Source organism: Micromys minutus, assembly GCF_963924665.1.
Source record: "Micromys minutus genome assembly, chromosome: 13".
Taxonomy (NCBI): domain Eukaryota; kingdom Metazoa; phylum Chordata; class Mammalia; order Rodentia; family Muridae; genus Micromys; species Micromys minutus.
Window position 1 is genome coordinate 36,583,366 of NC_137982.1, and position 21,245 is coordinate 36,604,610.

General features: G+C 36.6%; 1 protein-coding gene across 1 annotated transcript in view; it reads right to left on the reverse strand.

Moving 5' to 3' along the window:
• KCNH7 (potassium voltage-gated channel subfamily H member 7) overlaps nt 1-21,245 on the reverse strand; it is a gene marked incomplete at both ends in the record, with an annotated part of 460,182 nt that overhangs the window by 130,477 nt on the left and 308,460 nt on the right. Inside the window, 4 exons of the mRNA XM_080927932.1 lie at nt 6,878-7,092; nt 15,079-15,102; nt 15,528-15,548; nt 20,016-20,444. Of these exons, the coding sequence (XP_080784058.1) occupies nt 6,878-7,092; nt 15,079-15,102; nt 15,528-15,548; nt 20,016-20,444 (689 nt within the window). The remainder of the gene's footprint in view (nt 1-6,877; nt 7,093-15,078; nt 15,103-15,527; nt 15,549-20,015; nt 20,445-21,245) is intronic.

Sequence of the window (21,245 nt, forward strand, 5' to 3'; positions counted from 1 at the left end):
GTCTTTACATTGAGAAATTTCTTTACTGTGACCTAAGCCTTTTTTATGATTAGTTAAATCTAATTGTTTAACATTATCTTCACTAGATCTACAAAGAAAAATTTGAGAATACTAGCTCCCAAAGGCTCCAAATACCCAAGAAACAATTCACAGACCTTATGAAGCTCAAAAAGAAGGAATGTCTCAGTCCTTCTTAGAAGGGAGAACAAAACCCTCACTGGAGAAAATACAGGGAAAACTAGAGGAGCAGGGATTGAAGAAAAGATTATTCAGAGACTGCCTTATCTGGGGATTCACCCCATATGCAGCCACCAAACCCAAACACTATTGCCAATGCCAAGAAGTGCTTACTGGCAGGAGCCAGATATGGATGCCTCATTGGAGGCTCTGCAAGAGCCATACAGATACAGCTGAGGATGTTTGCAGGTAACCATTGGACTGAACATGGGGACCCCATTGAAAGAGCCAGAGAAAGGACTGAAGGAGCTGAAAGAATCTTCCACCCCATGGGAAGAACAACATTATCAACCAACCAAATCCTCCAGAGCTCCTAGGGACTAAAACAACCAATGAGCACACATTGAGAGGCCCATGGCTCCAGTTGCATAGCAGAGGACAGCACTGTCTGGCATCAATGGGGGAAGAGGCCTTTGGTCCAGTGATGACCCCAGTGTAAGGGAACACCAAGGCACCGAGGTGGAGAGGCTGTTTGGAAGAGGGAGCACCTTCATGGAAGCAAGTAGATGGGGAGGGGGTATCAGAATGGAGAAAAGTGGTGTAACATTTGGAATGTAGATATAGAGAATATTCAATAAAGTAAATCTAAAAACATTTCTTGATTTCCCTAGATGACCACGTTCTCATTCATTTACACAGCATCTTGCATCTTATTTTCTGGTAATAACTATGAGGATTTTCATTAAACTCATAAAAAGTCTACATAAACAACAGGTATCTGACCAATTTTGATTTGTAGGGGACTGGAGACTGTCTTTAGTTTCTGAAAGTCATGTTCTAGTGCTTATCACATTTGCGCTTATCCATGGTATTATTCTATACTGTTATACAGTGGTTCTCCAGCTAGTACATATACCCTCTGTTGGCATACCAGGGATAATTCCCTTATGGAATTCTACTGCATGTTTTAGTTTTATGCCATTGATCCTTGGTTTTATACCTCCATGTTTTAGAATTTGCCCAACATTTAGCATATTCGTATTTTATGTTCATTTCAGTAGCTGTGATACTGTTAATTTGAATGCTTATCTTCATCCTTGTGATGAGCCACTGCTATCTGGTGCTTTTTCAGCAGAGTCCCTTCTACTCTGCTACATTTTCTTGGGTTGTTCACGTCAAAGAACTGTGTTTTTACTACAGTGATGCTAGTCACACCCATATAGGCTCACCAGAGTCCCATTTTCTTTGGGAATTATATGGATGCTGGAAGATAGAAGGCATTTACCACCAGATCACCACCTGTGATCATTACTGGAACAAGTGGGAGTTTGGGAATCGTGCTTTCCTTAGGTAATGTGCAAGTCAAGAAGAAAGCCTGGCTAAGAAACAGAGTGCGTACAGCCTGCACCTGTACTTTTCAGCTGTCATTTATTATGCTGGGCACCAGTGACAACAGCAAGCATCCTCAGTCCTGTAGTTCTGTTTATTTCTCATGTGATACATTCCATATTCTTATTCCAAAAACATCAAAAGCTTCTCAAGATTCATAAATAGGCTAACAGGCTGCATTGTTTAACTATAATCTCTCAGTCTCGGCCAAGGAAAGGTTCCTTTCCTAAAACCCTCTGTATCTTGTTTATGCCTATAATGTAATTTTTCAAACTGCCTCATAACACCTATGTAATATGCTTGCCTGTTTCCTTCTCCAGGGTCAGGACATTTCTTATAAATCCAAATCTCTGGAATGTTACACTGTATATCTTAGCAAATTCTTGTCTAATGAATAAATAACTTCATGAAAAAAACAAACAACAACAGAAACGAAAAAACCAAAAACACGGACAGTTGGGTGGGTTTTGGTTTCTCCTGCATATAAACTCATCTTGCTGGAAAGACAAACAACTAGCCAGGTAATCCTAATTCATTGGGTACAGGAGACTGGGAGACAAACAGCAAGTGCAAATACTGCTTTATTTCTTTATTTTTGGTTGTGTTTTTGTTTTCATGTATGTCTCATTCTGGTGATACCTGCTCTATTGGTTTGCTAAGGAATGCTTAAAATATTGAGTTCTTAGTGGACGAGAGTTTGTCTTCTCTAAAAGAAGCGTGCACCTAAGGCAAATCTATTAACACACAAGATTCGAAAAAAAAAAAAGCCCATTGTACAAAAACCTATATATTGATCATCTTCTGACACAGATTCTCCCCAAGATTAAGTAAGGAAATAAAGTTTTAGCTCATTACCCAGTTCATTTTAGTGACAGGAAGACAAAAGATGTCGCATTGAATAAATATGTAAATTTCAAAGACAGCTATGGGTAAGAAACTCCCCAAACACCAGGATAGTCTCAGAGTCAAGGGATAGTCCAGGGGTACTTTACTGCAATGTTCGGGTGTATATTGGCAGGTAATGGCCTTGTGTTTGATCTTTGCTTTGTTTGCTTTGACATGCAGACAATAAAGATTTGTTATCAAGGGCCAGTGCAGAATCAGGGCCATTGCCACTTTGCTTCACAAATTCCTTTGCATTTTCTGCAAGTTCATAATCCAAAACATGGCTCTTTATAAGCAGGTTCCCATGTTAACCTTCTAGCACCCTTAAGAAGCCCATTTCTGCTTTTTTTTTTTTTTTTTTTTCTGAGGAAATTTGGGAGCAAGAGGGGAATATCCCAATTTTTTAGAAAGAAAGACAAACCCTTTAATTGATCTCAGATGCACTGAATGATAATTATTTTCTTTTTTTTTGGATTGATATTATATAAAATACTGGTAACTGAAAAACATATAAACAATTTAAATTTATTTAATTTGATTTTTTTAATGATGAAGTCTGGGAAGTCCAAGATCATGTCACAGATTTGGTGCTGGATGAAGGCACAACCATCGCTGTGTGATAACAGAATTGGACCCAAAATTTATTTCATAGTCTTTAAGCTATTTCATGAGGACTATACACTAATGACCTAGTCAATACTCAGAAGTGTTGCTTCCTAACTACAAAAGTTGTGTGTGTGTGTGTGTTTGTGTGTGTGTGTGTGTGTGTAGGTATTTGTGCTGCTTTCAATCTTGGTCAGAAATTTTCGATTTTTTCAAAGAAAAAAGACTTTAGTTTTTATTTTTAATTATGTGTATAAGTATGGGAAGTAAATAGGTACATATATATTGTGCAGTGCTTACGGAGGTTAGAAGAAACTCTGGGGTCCTCTGGTACTGGTGTTACAGGTGGCTGTGTGTCACCTGAACAGGGTGCTCTGAACCAAATTCAGGTTCTTTGGAAAAGCAATATGTGATATCAACTGTTGATTCATCTCTCCAGGTCCAGGAATGCTTCTTAAACGAAATGGATAGAGGCTAATGAAGAGACTAGGCTTGTTCAAAGTGCTAAGAACAGGTGACTGAGTGTAATATATCAAACCCCACCCAGAGCTTCAGAGACATTGTGGAAGAATGAACAGAAAAGATGTAAGAGTTGGACAGTGGGGAGGAACACTGAAATGTTGGCCTATGGTTATTATATAGTTCTTGTACAGTTGAATTCACAGTTCCTATACTGACCTGAACAAGATAAAGATCAGCATGAACTGAAGAGATTTTGCTATCTGATGCTTGCTAGATGAGAAAGTCACTTTGGGGATGTTGTCAGTGGTAAATTGCCCGTGCCCCAGTGGGTTACCTCACACCCATGAGCAAATAGACAGTATTAAATGGAATCAATTGGTTATATAATAATTATAATGGTAGTAATAATAATAATGAAGCTTGGAGGTATTGGGAAAGTTTCATTGGAATTGGAGAGGAGGTTGGGGATGAGGTATATGTATGTACAAAATTTTCAATAAATCAATCAAATTATTTACTTATTCTTATTGTATGAGTATATGATTTGTAAAGAGGTGGTCCCACACATGCCACAGCAACACACGGAGCTCAGAAAAACAACTCCTTGGAGTTGATTCTTTTTCATAACCTTATGTGTTTTGGGGGGGGGGGGATCAAATTTAAGTTGGCTTGTTTGTGCACGAGTATAAACCAGATCACCAACCCATAAATTTTAATAAAAAGTGGACTCTTTCAACATTTAAAAGTGGTATTAAAATATGGTAATGTTAAAACCAATAAATAATATTATGGAACTAAATATATAAGCCACAGGGATTTAAAATATGAGGCATGAGATTCTAAAATACTGTAAAATTTTGATATTTGTTTTTGTAACCTTACAAATTTACCTACAAAAATGCCTACTAAAGGATCATCTAGAACTCGGCATGGTGACACAGGCCTTTAATCACAGAACTTAAGAAGCAAAGGGAGGCAGATATTTGAGTTTAAGTCCAGTCTGGTCTCCAAAAAAGTTGCAAGTAAATTCGAAATGACCAAGATGATGTCAATCCAATCTGAATAATAATAGAACATATAAGTCTTTTATATTGACTTTACTTGTGTTTGGAAGAAGAAAAGACAAATAGTAGTATGTTTCATTACCATACAAATTTGAAAGGGATACTATCCCAAATGAAATGCTTGTATTCTCATTTAATTGATGGCTAAGGATGGGGATATGTTTGTGGATTTGATTTAACATTTGTATTATGTTAATTGGGTTCCCAAAAATTACATGAGAACCTTGCATGTAAGACACTGTAGGTCCCTCCCCCTAGTTGGTTCTAACTGGCTAATAAAGTTGCAAGTAACCAGTGGCTAAAGCTAGGCAGTAAGACAGAGGCAGGACTTTAGGTTTCCTGGGCAAGGCAACCAAGGGAATAAAGAGGATTTAGAACCTCAGTGCTGGGGAAGCAGAAAGATCAAGTCTGAGAAGTGTAGGACAGAGAGACAGCCAAGATTAAAGAACAGGGGATTGTGGCCCAGGAGGGCCACAGGCCAGGGTGACAAGATAGAATATAGGTTTTAGTAAGTAATAATTCAAGAGTATCAGAAGGGAGCCTGTGCTAGCCATGTGGAAGTTTGGGAGTGGTCCTACCATTGAGCTGCTTAGGGCATACTAAATATAAGACTGCATGTGTGTGTCTTTCATTTGAGAATCCACAACATTGGAGCAGTAGTGAGGAACTTACATTGCTGCCAGGCAAGTAAAGAATTAATCACCAGCAACAGATATGGAACCCAAAGTGGCTACCTGCAGCAGCCAGAAGGGATCCCTCATAGAGGGATGAAGACACTCACCTACAGAACTTTTGACTTCAAGTTGGTTCTGCCTGGAAGAAATGCAGGAACAAAGATGGAGCAGAAACCAAAGGAATGGTCAACCAGTGACTAGCCCATTTTGAGACCCATCTGATGGGCAGGCACCAATCCCTCACACTATTAATGATGCTATGTTGTGCTTGCAGGTACGAGCCTTGTATAGCAGGCTTCTGAGAGGCTCTACTCAGCATACCTGCAGGCAAATATTGGAAGGAGGTTGAGGACCACTATGGAAGAGTGAAGGGAAATATTGAAGGCTCTCAAGGAGATGGCAACACCACAGGAAGAATAACAATGTCAACTAACCTGAATCCCTGGAAGCTCCCAAAGACCAAGCAACCACCCAAAAACATACACAGAAGAGGGTTGACATGTCTGTCCTCAGTGGGAGAGGATGCCCCTCATCCTGGAGAGACTTCATACTCCAAGGAATAGGGATATAGGACTGGGAGATGGCCTCTCAGAGAAGAAGGACAGGAGAGATGGGGTAAGGATTTCATGAGAGGGTACCAGGAAAAGGCAGCATTTGGGATGTAAACAAACCAACATCAAGTAAATAAATATTTTTAAAGCTTTCAAAAAATACCAAACACAGGTTGATTACTTCCAACATAATAAATTCATAGCGCTGTCATACATATCTCAGTTAGTATGGTATTGTATGCAAGTAACAATGCAGTATACCCTGTGGTCGTTACAATAAAAAAAGTCTTCATTAACTCAAAATCTCCAATGCTTAAAATATGGACCGAGGTCAAATTTACCTTTTTACTGTGGGATGTTTATATGAAGACTTGCTGGGCAAATATACTAAACTAAATTGTTTGTAGAGGAGTTGCTTACTTGACAGTTTTAGAGCCATGAATCCATAATACTGTAAGTGCACTGTAAGCAAAAGCTAGGTACTGCTTAGGTGGGTATTTGGACCTAATAAGTACAGATCATTTTTATCTACTCCTCAAGGCAGGACATTTGGAGAGTGCCTCTTTATTGTAATTTAAGTCACAATATTTATCTGAAAAATGATAACATATTGTTGCTATGAGATGCATCATTTCACGCTAATGTTTAGTCATCTTGGACAGCTCTCTTTTCCATCAGTTTGCATTCAACTCAATTTAGTGGAGTCGGTGCAAAAGGAAAGGTCACGGTTAGGAGCAAATCCCAATTAATCCTCTAAATTCCAATAAAAACATTCGTTACATTTCTTTAACAATGCTTTATAATGTAAGGGTCGGCAGAAAGTCAATACGAGTTCAAGTATAATAGACAGTTTGGTTATTATCTCATCAATAAATAATACCAAGTTAACTTAGTTCTGGTAACAGACAAAAGTCATTGTGGCTAGCTTTGTGAATTTTTTTTAGGAGTTTTCCAATATCTCATGTTATTGTGATAAATGTACTTCCACTATTTATTGGAGGAAAAAATATGCTTCATGGTATAGGAAATAGCCCACCTTGCAGCTGAAATGTATAGTAAAAGAACATCGTACCTGGGTCACTTTTTCTGTCACATTGTGTGTCCGTTCTTTAACCTTGGGTGCAATAATAGTTTTGTCTGAAGAGGGAGGGGATGTATTCTTTTTTTCTGTTTTAACATCTGAAAAATTCAAAGTGAGTTGCGGGATCTTGTTAATGGTGCTGTATTTGTTGAGGTTTGAATCGGACGTGGATCCCAACAGGCTTGACTTGATATGATTAAAAGGTCCTAGAAAAATGGGAAAATATTGGTAAAAATCATATCCAGAAGAAATATGAAAAATAAATAAAAACATGGCCTTGAATGCCTTGCTAATGATCCATGACTGGTATGATTCCCGTGACAAAGTGCAGTCAGTTTATATGTGAACATCTTTGGCTACATAGTAGGACACGTGAGAACCAGAAAGGAATTTTTGATACTAGTAGTGCAAATGTCAGCTTCTTCTCTGAGTTAGCTTCTGTTATTAAAAGCTAAGAAGAAAAAAAAAGAGCAAAACAAAAGTCAAGCAAACAAAACCCCTTTAGGCCCTGCTATTGGCTAGATTCTACCTGAAATGTTTTCCATGGGGCTTGTTTTCCATCTTGGGGGTTACTTCAGGAAGCAATGAACAGGTTTAAATTCTGTTGGTCATGAAAGTATGAATGTTTAGTTTACACATCCCTGGTTTAAGTTACTGTCTTCCATACGTCACTGAGAGGTGACAAGCTAGTTGCTGTCCTCATGTCTTCTATGACCTTTATGAAAAGATCCACAGAGTTTCCACAAGATTTTTATCTAGATGAAGTTGAAGATGATGTTATGCACACGAGGAGCAGTCCTGATCTGATTCTATGTTGAAATCTTCAGAATCCTTTTTGGGATCTTGAAATCTTTTTATTTTATTTTCAGTTATATATTTTTTTAAATAGAAAAACCCCATAACTAGACTACACAAGAATGTTACTATGGCAAACACAACTTAAAGTAGACACGGCCATAGTTAGGAAACATCATGTCTGAGCTGAAAGCTCCCAATCACCATTTTCATTCTGTTCTTACAAGGACTACTGGGAAGAGGGCCTGCTGAAGGTGAGGAGTCTAACCAATGCCGTATTCTTCAGGCTTTACTGTTTGCTAATTGTGATGTCAAGAAATAGTCTGGAGTTCTTATGTGGTGGATTTGCTGCTTGCTCCACATTATCATTCTTAAAATTCAATATTATAAAGAATCATTTAAAATGTCCAAGAACACTAGTGTACACAGTATATTTTTGATTGAGAGAGCAAGGTGGGAAGACTCCCTTTTAGTTACTTCTGCCCATGTTTTTATCTGAAACTTGCTCTACCACTACTGTCTTCTGGTGCTTCTGATCAATTACCCAGGCTAATTTTAGAAGCAGGTAGATCTCAGGGCTATTGAAGGCTAACATCATGTTGTCCTCAGGTTTTTGTCCTTCCTGGACAGGACAGATGTTTCTTGGTGCCCACTACATTATGCCTAGACTAAACTGCCCGCTCAGGTTTTATCTTTCAAGAGCCTTAAAATTAAAATTTGACTCATAGTAAAGTGTTGATTATGAAAAAGGGAAGGAGAATATTATGTTATTATATTATAATCTTTCAAAATTAAAATTATAATAAAATATGGGAGTGATCATGCATGCCTTTAGTTGCAGCACTTGGGAGGCAGAGGCAGATGGATCTCTCTGAGTTGGAGGTAAATCCAGGCTAGAGAGGGCACCATTGTGAGACACTGTCGCAAGAGAAAAATAATTGACTCTTAAGACTGTATTTTGGGTTCAAATAACTCAATTCATTCAGGTCTAACAATGCTAAGAACAATACCCACAATTTCAATCATCCATTTACTATTAGGTAAAATAGAAACATACAGTTTTGTTTGTGGAAATTTGTATTATTTAAGTTATAAAATTCAAAGTAATTAAAAATGTTTATAGCTAACAAACACCACCTGTTATGAGTTGCAATTTTTTCCTCCCTGGCTGAATTTCCCCCATGTTGAGAATCTAGTCTATTTAATAAAAGAATGCCACCGAGTGCTTGTATGCATGTACCTATCCACATAAGGATACTCTTCTTTATCTATAAACTACAGATTGAAGTAGGACCTCAAGTGGTATCACATTATTCAAATCTTCTAACAGAAATGTTATTTTTCGCACCCTTATTATTATTAAAGTCTCTACTTTCTGTTCCTATTTTTTCAGATGGGCATTTTCATGTTTATATATATATATATAATATAATATATATATATATTCCTACATATCAGGCACATTGGTTAAAAACTTTACCATGTGATAGGACTTCAGACATCTTAGCCATTTTTGTTTTCTTCCTAACTGCAATGATGTATTTTCTTTCCTTGGCTAATTCATCTGTACTTAGGGATATGAATAAAAGTCATAAGTGGTGACATTTAGGCAGAGAGTGAAATTGTATTACATTTATTAAATTCTACCTTTTCAATTTGAATTTATTTCTAGAATATGCTCTCTTATGTTGCACTTCTGTAGGAAATTGTCTGTGTAGCTGATCTAGAATGTTAATAGGCCAGCAAAATGTTAGTGTATTATGTTATCCTGTAGCTACTTCTCATCACTCCATAGAATTAGCACTATTTATGGTTATAGAGTATGAACTATTACCCCCAAGGGACATTCATCAGGGTCCCTATTGGTTGTTATAAAGATGGAAGTATTTGAGTAGCACAGTTCTTCTCACTTTGAAAACTGGTGAAGTGTCCTCAAAGGTGTACCCATATAGTTAAATGCTGGTAATGATCTGAGTCTCTGATATGTTCCCAATAAACAGAATAATATACATTGTAGGGCTGCAGTAATATTAAATTTCTAGAGCTGCATCTATGGTGAACATGTGAAGTTAAACATTGCTTTAATGCTCTCACATAATTGTATTGGATCATGCCACTATTTAAAAAAAATGCTATATAGAATTGTAATCTTTGCAGCATTTGAGTGGTCAACACAAAATCTTAAGAGTTCTGGTGACAATTTGTGTCTACTCTTGCCATGTGTAAAAGTGTAAAATAAGACCCTTGAGTATTCTTTTATAACTGGGAACAAATATTAAATTTTTAGGTAATTACAGAAATTACACTAAGGTTCTGAGTCAAATGCCTTTTAAAATATTTTACATCTTATAATGTATTTTACATCATTATCCCTTTCCCAACGTCAAAATTCATATGTCCTCCTGAAAGAACACTATACCCAAAATGATAAACATCTGATATGATTTTTGGTGTCACCTTGCTAAGACTTTAGAGAACTTCCACAAGTTATCTATAGTGTCTCATTGGACATTTGTACCAACATTACTCATTATTTATCTATTTATTTTAATTTTTAATTAATGATTTTTACGAGTGTGTGTGTACTTGTGTACATGTGTATGTGTGCATGTGCATGTGTGTGTTCTTGTAATGTGAGGGAATCCAACTCTGGTCACCACTCTGGTACAGTAACTACTTTACCTGCAGATTCATCTTTTAACACTTCTCATTTTTAGCAAAGCATGTGGTTTGCAAGGTAGTTTTTTCAACATGAAGATAAAGATATACCTCCACATTCAGTGATGTGTCTACCTTCTGTCCGATTCATTGTTATTAGATCATATAGAGAATCATTTTAAAGACTAAATAAAGGGAAAAATACCTTGCGCCTTGAACGAGAATCACACTTCCTAGGTCTCCTTTCAAGTTCTCTTAGTTTCTTATTATGCTGAGCATTTAAAACACTCAAATTTTTCGTTAAATGCCCATTAATTATAATTCACTATGGCTGCTCTTCCATTTTACTATTTTTATATGGGATAGCCAGTCATGTCCCTAGTTTCTTGAAAGCAAACTCTTTCTACTGAGCTTATTGAATTATGTCCTCAGCGTATTTATATTCAAATAATACATATTAATTATAAATTGCTTTGTTTGCCTTTGTGAACCTTTTATATTACAGTTAGATCTTGCTATTATTTGATAAATAACAATTCCATTTCAGAAACTTGTGAGGAAAGGATTACTGGGTCAGCTAGAGCTGAGAACTGTTTGATCAAATGTGTTACTCAGGTGTGCCCTGAAATTGCAGCTTCTTTACAGTCTTATTTTAGCTTCTCTTGTGTAACACTGAAAACCATCTCCTACACAATCATTTCTGTTTATTTGTTTTGGACTTACTTTTGTTCTGAACGAGTTAATGAAAACCTTCTTTTGGATGAATATATTTAGTGAGTTCAGCATAACTATATTTAAAGTAGTTTATGTACCCCCATCAGATAAGACATTCCAAGTTTATTTTCTCCTGTGTGGCAAAGTGCAGTGTTCTTCCTTCTCTTGACTTTGAGTCAAATATTTCCACCTAGAAGTCTTTTCAGTTCTGCAAAAGTTCTCATAAATGTCTCTGAAATCTATGCAAATTCCAGTGGAATAAATTCCAAGTGCTTTAAGACAGGAATTAATAATACCTTTTTCACCAGTTCTAAACTTAAGCTGATAAGAGATGAAGTCAAAGGGTATGAGTCAAAAACCAGAGATTAAATATAAGGTTTCCTACCTCCTAGGTCTACATTCAGAGAGGCCTTGGCTGAGGACTTAGAGGTGATAGGCAGCCTCCCTGACAATGATCATGAACAGATGGGATTTGGGATTCTAATGAAAGAAAGGAGATTAGCCTGAAAAACAAAGTAAATTAATTTAAAGAGAAGGAGCAGGCAGAGATAAAGGGACATGGTAGATCCAGTTGAAAGGAACAGAGAACTCAAAAGTGTACCAGGAGGCTGACTTTCTTTGAGGGTGTCAAATGGGATGACAATGTGAGTGTGCCCCTGTGTGATTAGAAGAGGGAAAGCAGGTGGTCAGGTGGATCTCACCAACCATCCAGTACTTGTGTACAAGTTCCTGGTGACATATAATAAGCTACGTTTTCAAACTATGGACAGAGATTCAGCAAACTAAGAAGGATTTTAGATTTCAGATTTTAGATTTTAAAATACTTGAAATATATAGTATGGAACTATTTAAATTTATAGAACTAAGGTAATGCTTTATTGATTCATCATTGCTTTTTGTGGTGCTGCTGCTGTTTGTGGTGGTGGTAGTGGTTGTGTGTGTGTGTGTGTGTGTGTGTGTGTGTATGTGTGTGTGATATGTATTTATGGGCACAAATGTCAAGGCATGCACATTTGAACACCACAGGACAGTTTTGTAGAACTGGCTCTCTCTTTCATGGTTTAATATGGTTTCTATGACTCAGGTTTGAATTCCTGACAGCAAGGGCCTTTGCTATCTTGCTGAACTGGTGATGTGTTTCTGAGGACATCAACTTTAATTTTGATAAATTTAAAGAAATGGATTAATAAGACATATTAGCCTTGAGAAAATCCCAATGTAGCATTAGCAATGAAGATTTGCAAAAGAACCCTGTGAATATACACGAGACAGTAAGTGTCATTACACTCAGAAAAGAACATAAAAGTGCTCATCAAGTTATTTGGATTCAGTAGCTACAGATTCAGTTCCAGTTCGTGCATGACACATTGCTTGCTAAAGTAGACTGTCACCACTAAGAATCAATTTGCAAATCCTGATAAGGTCATAGGCTTCTATGTAATGACCAATGCAGTGTGTGAGAAACAAATTCTGTCAGATATCTCTCCCTCCCTCCCTCCCTCCCTCCCTCCCTCCCTCTCTCTCTCTCTCTCTCTCTCTCTCTCTCTCTCTCTCTCTCTCTCTCTCTCTCTCTCTCTGTCTCTCTGTCTCTCTCTCTATCTCTCTCTGTGTGTGTGTGTGTGTGTGTGTCTTTGTCTGCCTGCCTCTCTCTGTGTGTTTGTATGTGTGTGTGTCTGTCTGTCTCTCTCTGTATGTGTGTGTGTGTCTGTCTGTCTCTCTCTTTGTGTGTGTGTGTGTGTCTGTCTGTCTGTCTCTCTCTTTGTCTGTGTGTGTGTGTGTGTGTGTGTTTGTGTGTGTGTGCCCAACGTTTCCAGGCTAAAATGGAGCTGAATTACCAATTTGAGAGCAGTTTATCATGAACTAGTTGGAAACCCGTGGAATAGAGAGCCAGGATCTTAAGAATAATGTAGGGGCACATTATCAATGACTTACTGAATAGGATGAGCATAGTAAACATTGTCTCTATGAATTAGAATGTGGAACAGATAAGCAAAGCACTGGGTGATTTGTGAATTTTTGAAGTAACATTAGAAATCCTTTTCATGCTCTAGAGAGATTGCCTCAAATTCTACTATCTACATTTAGTATGCGAATTATATGAAGTAGCTTTTCTCCTCCTCCAGGAGTTACAGTTTCTAAAAATAACACTAAGTGTTGTTTAAGATGTCAGAGTGCTAAGAAAACCAATTGAAGGGAAACAGAAATGTCCTGAAGAAAAAGGTTGGGTGGGAATTATTTAGTTTTGGAAGACAAAGCTGTCTTTTTCTAGTTTTCTAGGCTGTCTTTTGCTGGTGAGATTTTACATTTCTAGGTCTAGCAGCCAGAGCACGTATCTCTCTGGTCACTGGAGAGGACATGTCAGTGAGGGGAGGAAAAATTCAGGCTGGGGCTAGCTTGTGCAATGGGAATTAAAACAGACTTCCCAAGAATAAGTTAACATATGGCCCCTTCTGAAAACAAAGATGTCTGTATTTCTCGTGCAGAACAATTAGACAGCACCTGAGCTTTAAGGGGAGCAATAATGCAATTCTGCAAATCCTTTATCTGCATTACAAGGTTATCAGTGTTCTTTTCTAGGGTGGTCTTCAATTGTAATGATATGTTTTGTGCTCAAAGCATTGTAGAGATGTAATTTTTTCCTCATATAATATTTTACTTACTAAGGCTTAGAGTCAGCATAAGTTTGTTTTACAAGCAAACTTGATGAGTCGTCTTGCTTGTATTTGTAGTTTTATGAAAATGGTAATTGTAAAACTGATGTGCATCTGAAATATATGCACATACATACACATAAAACAAGTTTAGAGCAGGTGATTGGGATTTCTAACACAAAACAGATTGATTAAAGTTAAAGGTTGGCTTAATGTAATAGTTGACTCAATTTTAAAAAATGGCTTTATTTTGACAAACAGATGATTGGTGGTAGGTTCTTTCTTTCTCCCTTTCTTCCTTTCTCTCCCCTACACCCTGCTACCTTATTATTATTATTATTATTATTATTATTATTATTATTATTATTATTATTATTATTATTTTGGTTGCTCTGGATTTGATCAGGGCTGATACATACAAATGGGTCTATCTATCACTGAATTATAATAGCCTAATCACTGGACTCCTAGTTTGGGTCCGGCCTAGTTTTCAAAAGACTTAAATCAAAGTAGATTCACTTCTCACTTTACTTTAAACGAATCACTGAAAAATAAATACCTTCTCATCTACTAATTTTATGCATTAGTATTTCCAGGGAAAAAGCAGGAAGCAGGACTTTATTTTCTTTTTGAGGAGTCACTCTGAACTGTCAACTAAAACTACCATGATCAGCTGGAATCAGTTCTTCCCTTTAAAGTCCCAATGAACAGACCAAGGACTGAACAGCCATGTAGATAAAATCTCATTTCACTGTTGGAGGTTTCCTGTACAGACCTTTCTAAAAGTGTTTACAAAATTATAGACAAGGCAAGAAAAAAAGGATCTCACAGTCTCACTTATTCCCAAGTTATACTGGGATTCGGATCACATACCGGTCTACAGTCTCTACTCCTACTCAGTCATCAGCAATGGCAGTTTCAAATTAATTAGGAAAGCAATTAAGAGGTCAATACACAAAACCACACTGTGGTCAGATCACTAGTGACATAAAGAAGAGGCCAAGACAGTAAGTTACTGAGTAATGATGGTTACTGGTGGAGACATGTTCATGCAACATACATGCAGAGGATGGATCACTGTCACCATTTACACAGCCACAGCAGCATGCACGGCCAAAAAACCAAGCCAAACATTTTGATCCTTGCATCCACTTTGGAGGCCAAAATAGAATCGGAGTTTAAATATTTAGCCAAATCCAAATTTATCCAGAATATCTCCCAGTTAAATATAACCCTGTGGTTGCTGTAAACCATGCCAGCGGTTAGAATAATATAGAATACACTTTAATGTGACTGAAATATAATAGAGAGAAAAAATTGAGAATGACTGTCATGCAAGCACAGTATATTACTACAGTAAGCTTAAAACCATACCCCCTGCCATCCAGGAACGTGAAACTAGTTTTAAGGAAACAAAAGAGGAACAAGTGAAACGATTCTGTTATAGAGCCCTCCGGTCATTTTATTTAATCCTGCACTCAAGAGAAAACGAATTCCCTGAAACAGATCACGTGCTGCTTTTACATTGGGACATATTCATCTCCATACTCGTTTCTTTCCAAATATTTGTGAAAGGGTTCACTGTCAATCATTACATCCTTGTTTTTTAGGATTAAAAAGGCATTCATCATTGCTTTGATGGCACAGCAGAGAAAGGAATCATGTCTCCAGCAAAACCAAGCCATGATGTCTCCACCAGGCACCTGGAGTAGCTGAGGGCAGCATGGAGGTGTGGCATCAACAGGGCTTACAGCAGGCAACTTAACATGCCAAGTAAAGGGCACTTTAAGCACCAGATGGTGAAATCTGATTTTATACATTACCTTTGACATTTCGACCATTGTCTGTTTTGAGCGTATAAGGATAAAAGAGAGAGAAATATAAAGAAAGAAGACTAAAATTATGTTAAGTACACCAAACTAGCTTAGTAGAAACAGTCAGTAAAACCAATGTATATAGAAAATGTTATAAAGCATTAATGAGTAAGATGAACAAATTGAATTACCAACCACAATAAACATTATAAAAAGTGTAATTCTTATGTCACTTAATCTAAACAGTTGCAAGTTACAGATTTTTAAATTATAGCACTTTGGGGAAAGATCTGCATTGCTGCTGGCAATTAAGTTAACTTACCACCTTGTCAAAAGCCACTTTTTGTGTCTCCTCAACTGTAGCTTTTAACAAGTGAAAGGAGACCCACATTGGGAATGTTTTTCTATGTAATCAAACCTTAGCATGTTAGTGTGGAACAAAACTTTTTAAACAATAGATTGTTAATCAAATTTGGATAGTTTCAAGAAATATTCTTAATGCTTAAACTTTTTTTTTCAGTGTGCCTTAAAAATATCAAACAGTATTCAATAAATTATTCTTATGGAAAAATAATTGCAATATATTAACAAAAGCCTTTATTGTATAAAAAGATTTTACATGTTTACAGTGTAGGATAAAGCCTAGAATGTTTATAAATTTGTTTATATTAAAACAGCCTGTTTTTAATCTTGGCATATAGTATTTTCAGATTTATTTTGAGAGCAGAAATCTAAATGTTTCCTCTGTGGGACTGAAAATATGTATTAATATGTATTACCAGCTTTGAAATGCGGAAGCTTAAAATAAATGAAGGCATAAGAAACCATCCAAGTCTATACAAGGTTTGAGAAATGTACTCATTTGTTGCCATCTATCTTATTTCTGTGCATAGTCATAAATTTGGGATATTGCATAATTACTTCAAAGCTTATTTTGAAAATAATTTTAATGCTATGATTTATGCAATTGTGAGAGGAGACATTGCCTTTGTCAGAAGTATGTGAATAAAATGTGACTTGTAATGGCATTTTTCTCCTCTTTTTTAACAAATCACAAAAAACGATCATTGAATGAGATATTGTTTACACAGAAATAATTTCACCCTCAGAGCAGCCTAAAGTCATCAGTAAAGTAGTAACTGTTTTGCAAATGATTATAAAATGTTACAAATGGAGGTGGAGGTCATCTTGGAGTAGGATACTTGATTAGCATTCATGTGGCCCTGGTTTGACCTTCCAGCACTTCTGAAAACTAATAGAATGCTCTACACACACACACACACACACATGCACACACACATGAATGCATTCACACACTCACGAACACATGCTTACTCATTAAACCTAGATGCTATATAGAGAAAGGGCAGCAAAGGTAGGATAGAGTTAAAGAGGCTTTGATACTGGGGAAGAGTGAAAACCTTGAACACTAGAATGAGCTGACAGCTCATTCTTTTTTCTTTTATACCCATTGTTGGTTTTCTTTAATACATTTTTGTATTGATTAATCGATTGGTTGATTGATTGGCTCAAATTGTTTCAATGTTAAAGTGCAAAATACCTGGCATCATATATTATACTGATGGGAACATCTACAGTCCCAGCAGAAAGCAGAACAGTTAGACTCTTGTAGTGTTTTGGCAGACTAATTTCATGATTCTTCAATGTCATAATAAACTAATTGAAGTTTATATTTTCCATGTGTATTTTTTAAACTTTCCTTTTTTATACTACATTTTTACTAAATTTTCATATTGTTAACTTGAAACAGATCCTAAAAAAACTGACAGTTCTCAGTAATATGTGCCTTAGGAAGGAAAATTACAAGGTACTTTCCAGTAGACAGAAATAAGAGGATTATGTAAAATTTTAATTACTAATATATCTATAAAATTTTTGTAGTACTGTAAAGATAGAGAACTTAAGAGGAGAGTTTCATGGTTGAAGGGGAAATTCTCAACTCCAACTCTAGTGCCTCTAGGATTTTATATCTTATTCATGTTCAAGGATCCATGAAACTAAAATCAACAGTGAAGGTCTTCCAGCTAATGTAAACTGCATTTCATTTCTCAAATATATAAAGTTATATAGCACCAGGAACGGTAATTCATTTCAAGCATATCAGTGTTTTTTTGTTTGGTTTTTGTTTGCTTGTTTGTTTTTCTTAAACAAAAGATCATTTTGACTGAAGTACTGTGGTGAACGTTCTGTTACTTTATCAGTCAGCAGCCACACACTGACTGGACACTGGTAGGGCAGCAAAACTTTACTGAAATCTGCTTAGCCCAAAGAAGAGAGGAGAATGAAGAATGGTCATAGCATTAAACATCTATCTACATACAATTCTTGTACTGTGAAAACTAAAAATACCAAACACTAGCAAGTTGCCCTTTCTTATAACTGTGCTACTGACTGTGGACCATGAGGTGACCACCTGATAGGAAGACAGCATATTTAAAACAACATGTACAATACCAATAAATTGAAACACAGGCATGCAGGATGTAATGACTATGAGAAGTTGGGCTTTTCAAATTTATTACCCTAAACTCAGTTTCCTATGGGAAAACTCTGAAGATTCAGTATATTTGCTAAAGCGTAGAATAGTAACTGTCAGGGACAAACTAAACCATGTGCAGTTCATTTGAAACAGAACTGAATTTATTATAATTCATCACAGGATGCATTGTTCAAAGAATCCAGTTTATAGAGGTTTCATTAGGTCAGAAAATGTTGAACCTAATGTTTCGAGGTGGTCTGGAGGATAGTTATCTAGCTTGGGGATTGTCATTAGTTTATTTTTCTTCTTGCCCTTCTGAGACCACAGATTAAAGTAGACATGCTAATTATTCTTGTAATGTTGTTTCTGTGATTTGCCTTATTCCAAACTCTTTTTTTCTATTCCGAGACAGTTTCTGTTTCCTATCTCTTTTTGAAATCTCCCCTCACACCCTGCAACTTCTTTTTTTCTGCTCTTTTGTTTTGTTTTGTTTTCTATTTCACTGTGCCATTTAGAAAGATTTTCCCCATATGATTCAATTCTAAGACTTTGGTTTAAATCAATGTATAAATGTATATGGAGGAAGAAGCTCATCATATCCTTATGAGTATGATATTAGAATATGATTCATGTGCACAATTCTCTCCATGCCAAGGCAATGGTATTGAGTATCTGTACACTGAACTGGGTGCTACATTCGAAGAACTCCAGGTTCAAGTGCCCACCATGATGGTAACTAACGTCTGATATTTTTACATGCAACCATTATTGATCTATATCTGTATATCTATCTGTCTGTCTGTTTGTCTGTCTGTCTGTGTACATCTATAGCTGTGTGCTGGCAACTATAGAATAAATGCTAAAATATGCGCTTCTTTGAAAACTAAAGTTTCATTTTATTCAGGAAGTCATTTGATTCCTCCTGTTTGGAATGGGAGAAACCAGTGTTTGCAGCTGAGTAATAACTATGGTCAGGGAATGAACAGCAAAGAGGGTTTTAGACAGAACAAAGTGGCAAAGGAGGAATATGTATGGTATGGTGTGCGAATTAGCAAATCATCTTGGTGTGAGCCGTCTCCAAGGTAACTTTGCTTATTTGGTACAATGATTAGGATGCTGTAGCAAGGATCCTCATGAGGAGATTTACGTTTTTGAAAGGACAGATGACAACAGCTTAGGTGGTGAAGGCATGTGAAGGGATGAGGATTCTGGGAAAGGGCAGCTGACCCTTCATGAGTCTAATTCTGCAAGAGTTGGGAAAGTGCAATTGAGTATCCAGTCGGGCTGCTCAGGCTCCTTGGACTCACCTGACTTTCCTTAAGGTGGAGTCTACTGGATAGAAGTGAGGGTAAGTAACTGCCTTTGAGTAGTGAGGCCACAGGAGCCTCAGCATTGACTAACTCTGCTCTCTTCTTGCCTTCCCTGTGGTTGTTGTTTATTTATCTATAAATGGAGTGTCAAACTGATTCCCAGCCTACAGAAGTGCTATGAGATTTAAATGAGAAGTAGGGCAGGCATCCTAACTACTCAGACAATGTTATCCACTATCATTCTAGAGATGGATGACTTCCTTGGGGACTTTCAAAGCATACCCTTCACACACAGCTCATGGTCAGTGACAGAGTCCAGGGAGGGTACACTGTTCTTTCTTCCAGGTTGTGATTATTGGCTAAACCCAAGAAAATTAATTATGCTTAATATGATAGAATTCACCACCTAATCATATCTTAAATGAGGGATTAATTAATTAACACTCCAGGAAGCAGGCTGATAATGGTTACACTGTTTCAGAAACACTGATAAAGAAGCCAGAAGAAACCAAATGACTCACTGGGGTTCAAAGAGGAAATGAGAAAAAAAAAAATCTTAATGCAAGATTTGTGTTTTTAATAGCTTTAATCACATCTCTTCTGTAAAGAAACAGATTACCATTTAGTTTTGAAGCAATGTAAAAATAAATTCCCATAGCCGAATTAAAAATCTTTCTGTGTACATACCTTCACTGGCATGTCGATCTCTAAATATGTTCTTGGGATGGACACTGAACCCTTCTATATCATGAACTGAAGATGCCCTCCGTATGCTACAGAGACTCTCCCTTGACCTGGAGTGTGTTAGTTGGGAACTTGACTGCAGCATGTCAGGGTAGAGGCGGTCCCATTGCCTTTTGGGAGAGGAATGGTCCAGAGGTCCTGATATGTTCACTAAGGGAGAACACCGGCTAGGCTGTATCAACGCTTTCGTATCATCTGCTTCAGAGGGACTGCAGCTTTCTTTTGTAGGAGACTTAAAGTGCTTCATAGCCACAGAGTCATCGCTGTGTTTAGAAGAATCAATGACTACCACATCCGGGTCTTCCTGTGGCAAGGACTGCTTTCTGTACGTTAGAACTCTCAGACCAGGAAATTTGAATCCAAAAAGTTTTCCTACAAAGGAAGACAGAAAAGAGTATTCTTACCCTATGAGTATATGTTTTAAAATTAATAAACACAACTCACACTTAAATGCCATATAAAACTGTTAATCTATATTTAATTAATTCTGCTTTAGTAAGAAATATTTTTAAAAGTCTCTAAGAACAATTATATATAACATATATATATACATTTACACATGCACATATATATTTTGCTTTTGATAATTAAAAAAATAAGCCAATTATATGAAAGTATTGTTTACACAACACAGGACCTTTAGCTTTTACAGATTAAAAACATGTATTCAGTAAATACTCACAATTTATATGTAAAAATGGCACCCCCATCAAGGGTTGAACAGAGGAATGAATGGGTATATAAAGAATGGTAAAGGTTTGATAGCACTAGAGAAAAACACGAGCTTGAGGTGGGCTTCATACACTTGAAGATATCTTTGGTAGTATTTTAATCAGCAGAGTTGTGGCTGTAATTGTAATTTAATAGTATTATAACCAAATAGTATTTTGTCTTTAACAGCCCTGTACATTCAGTTTGGGTAGTAAAAAGAAAGATAGTCTACTAATGGTTTCTTAATCCAACTGGAAGTCTTGAAAAGTTATAGGCTGCCAAAGAGATGTAAAGATAAGAATTTATTTATTTGTGTATTTATTTATTTACTTATTATTTGTCACAGTTGTGTTTGCTCCAAAATCTAAGAATGAGATGTGCAATGGTGCACTTTATCAGAGTGAATGATACATTGAAAACAATACTAATACAAACATTTTAATGAATGTTGTTTAAATTTAA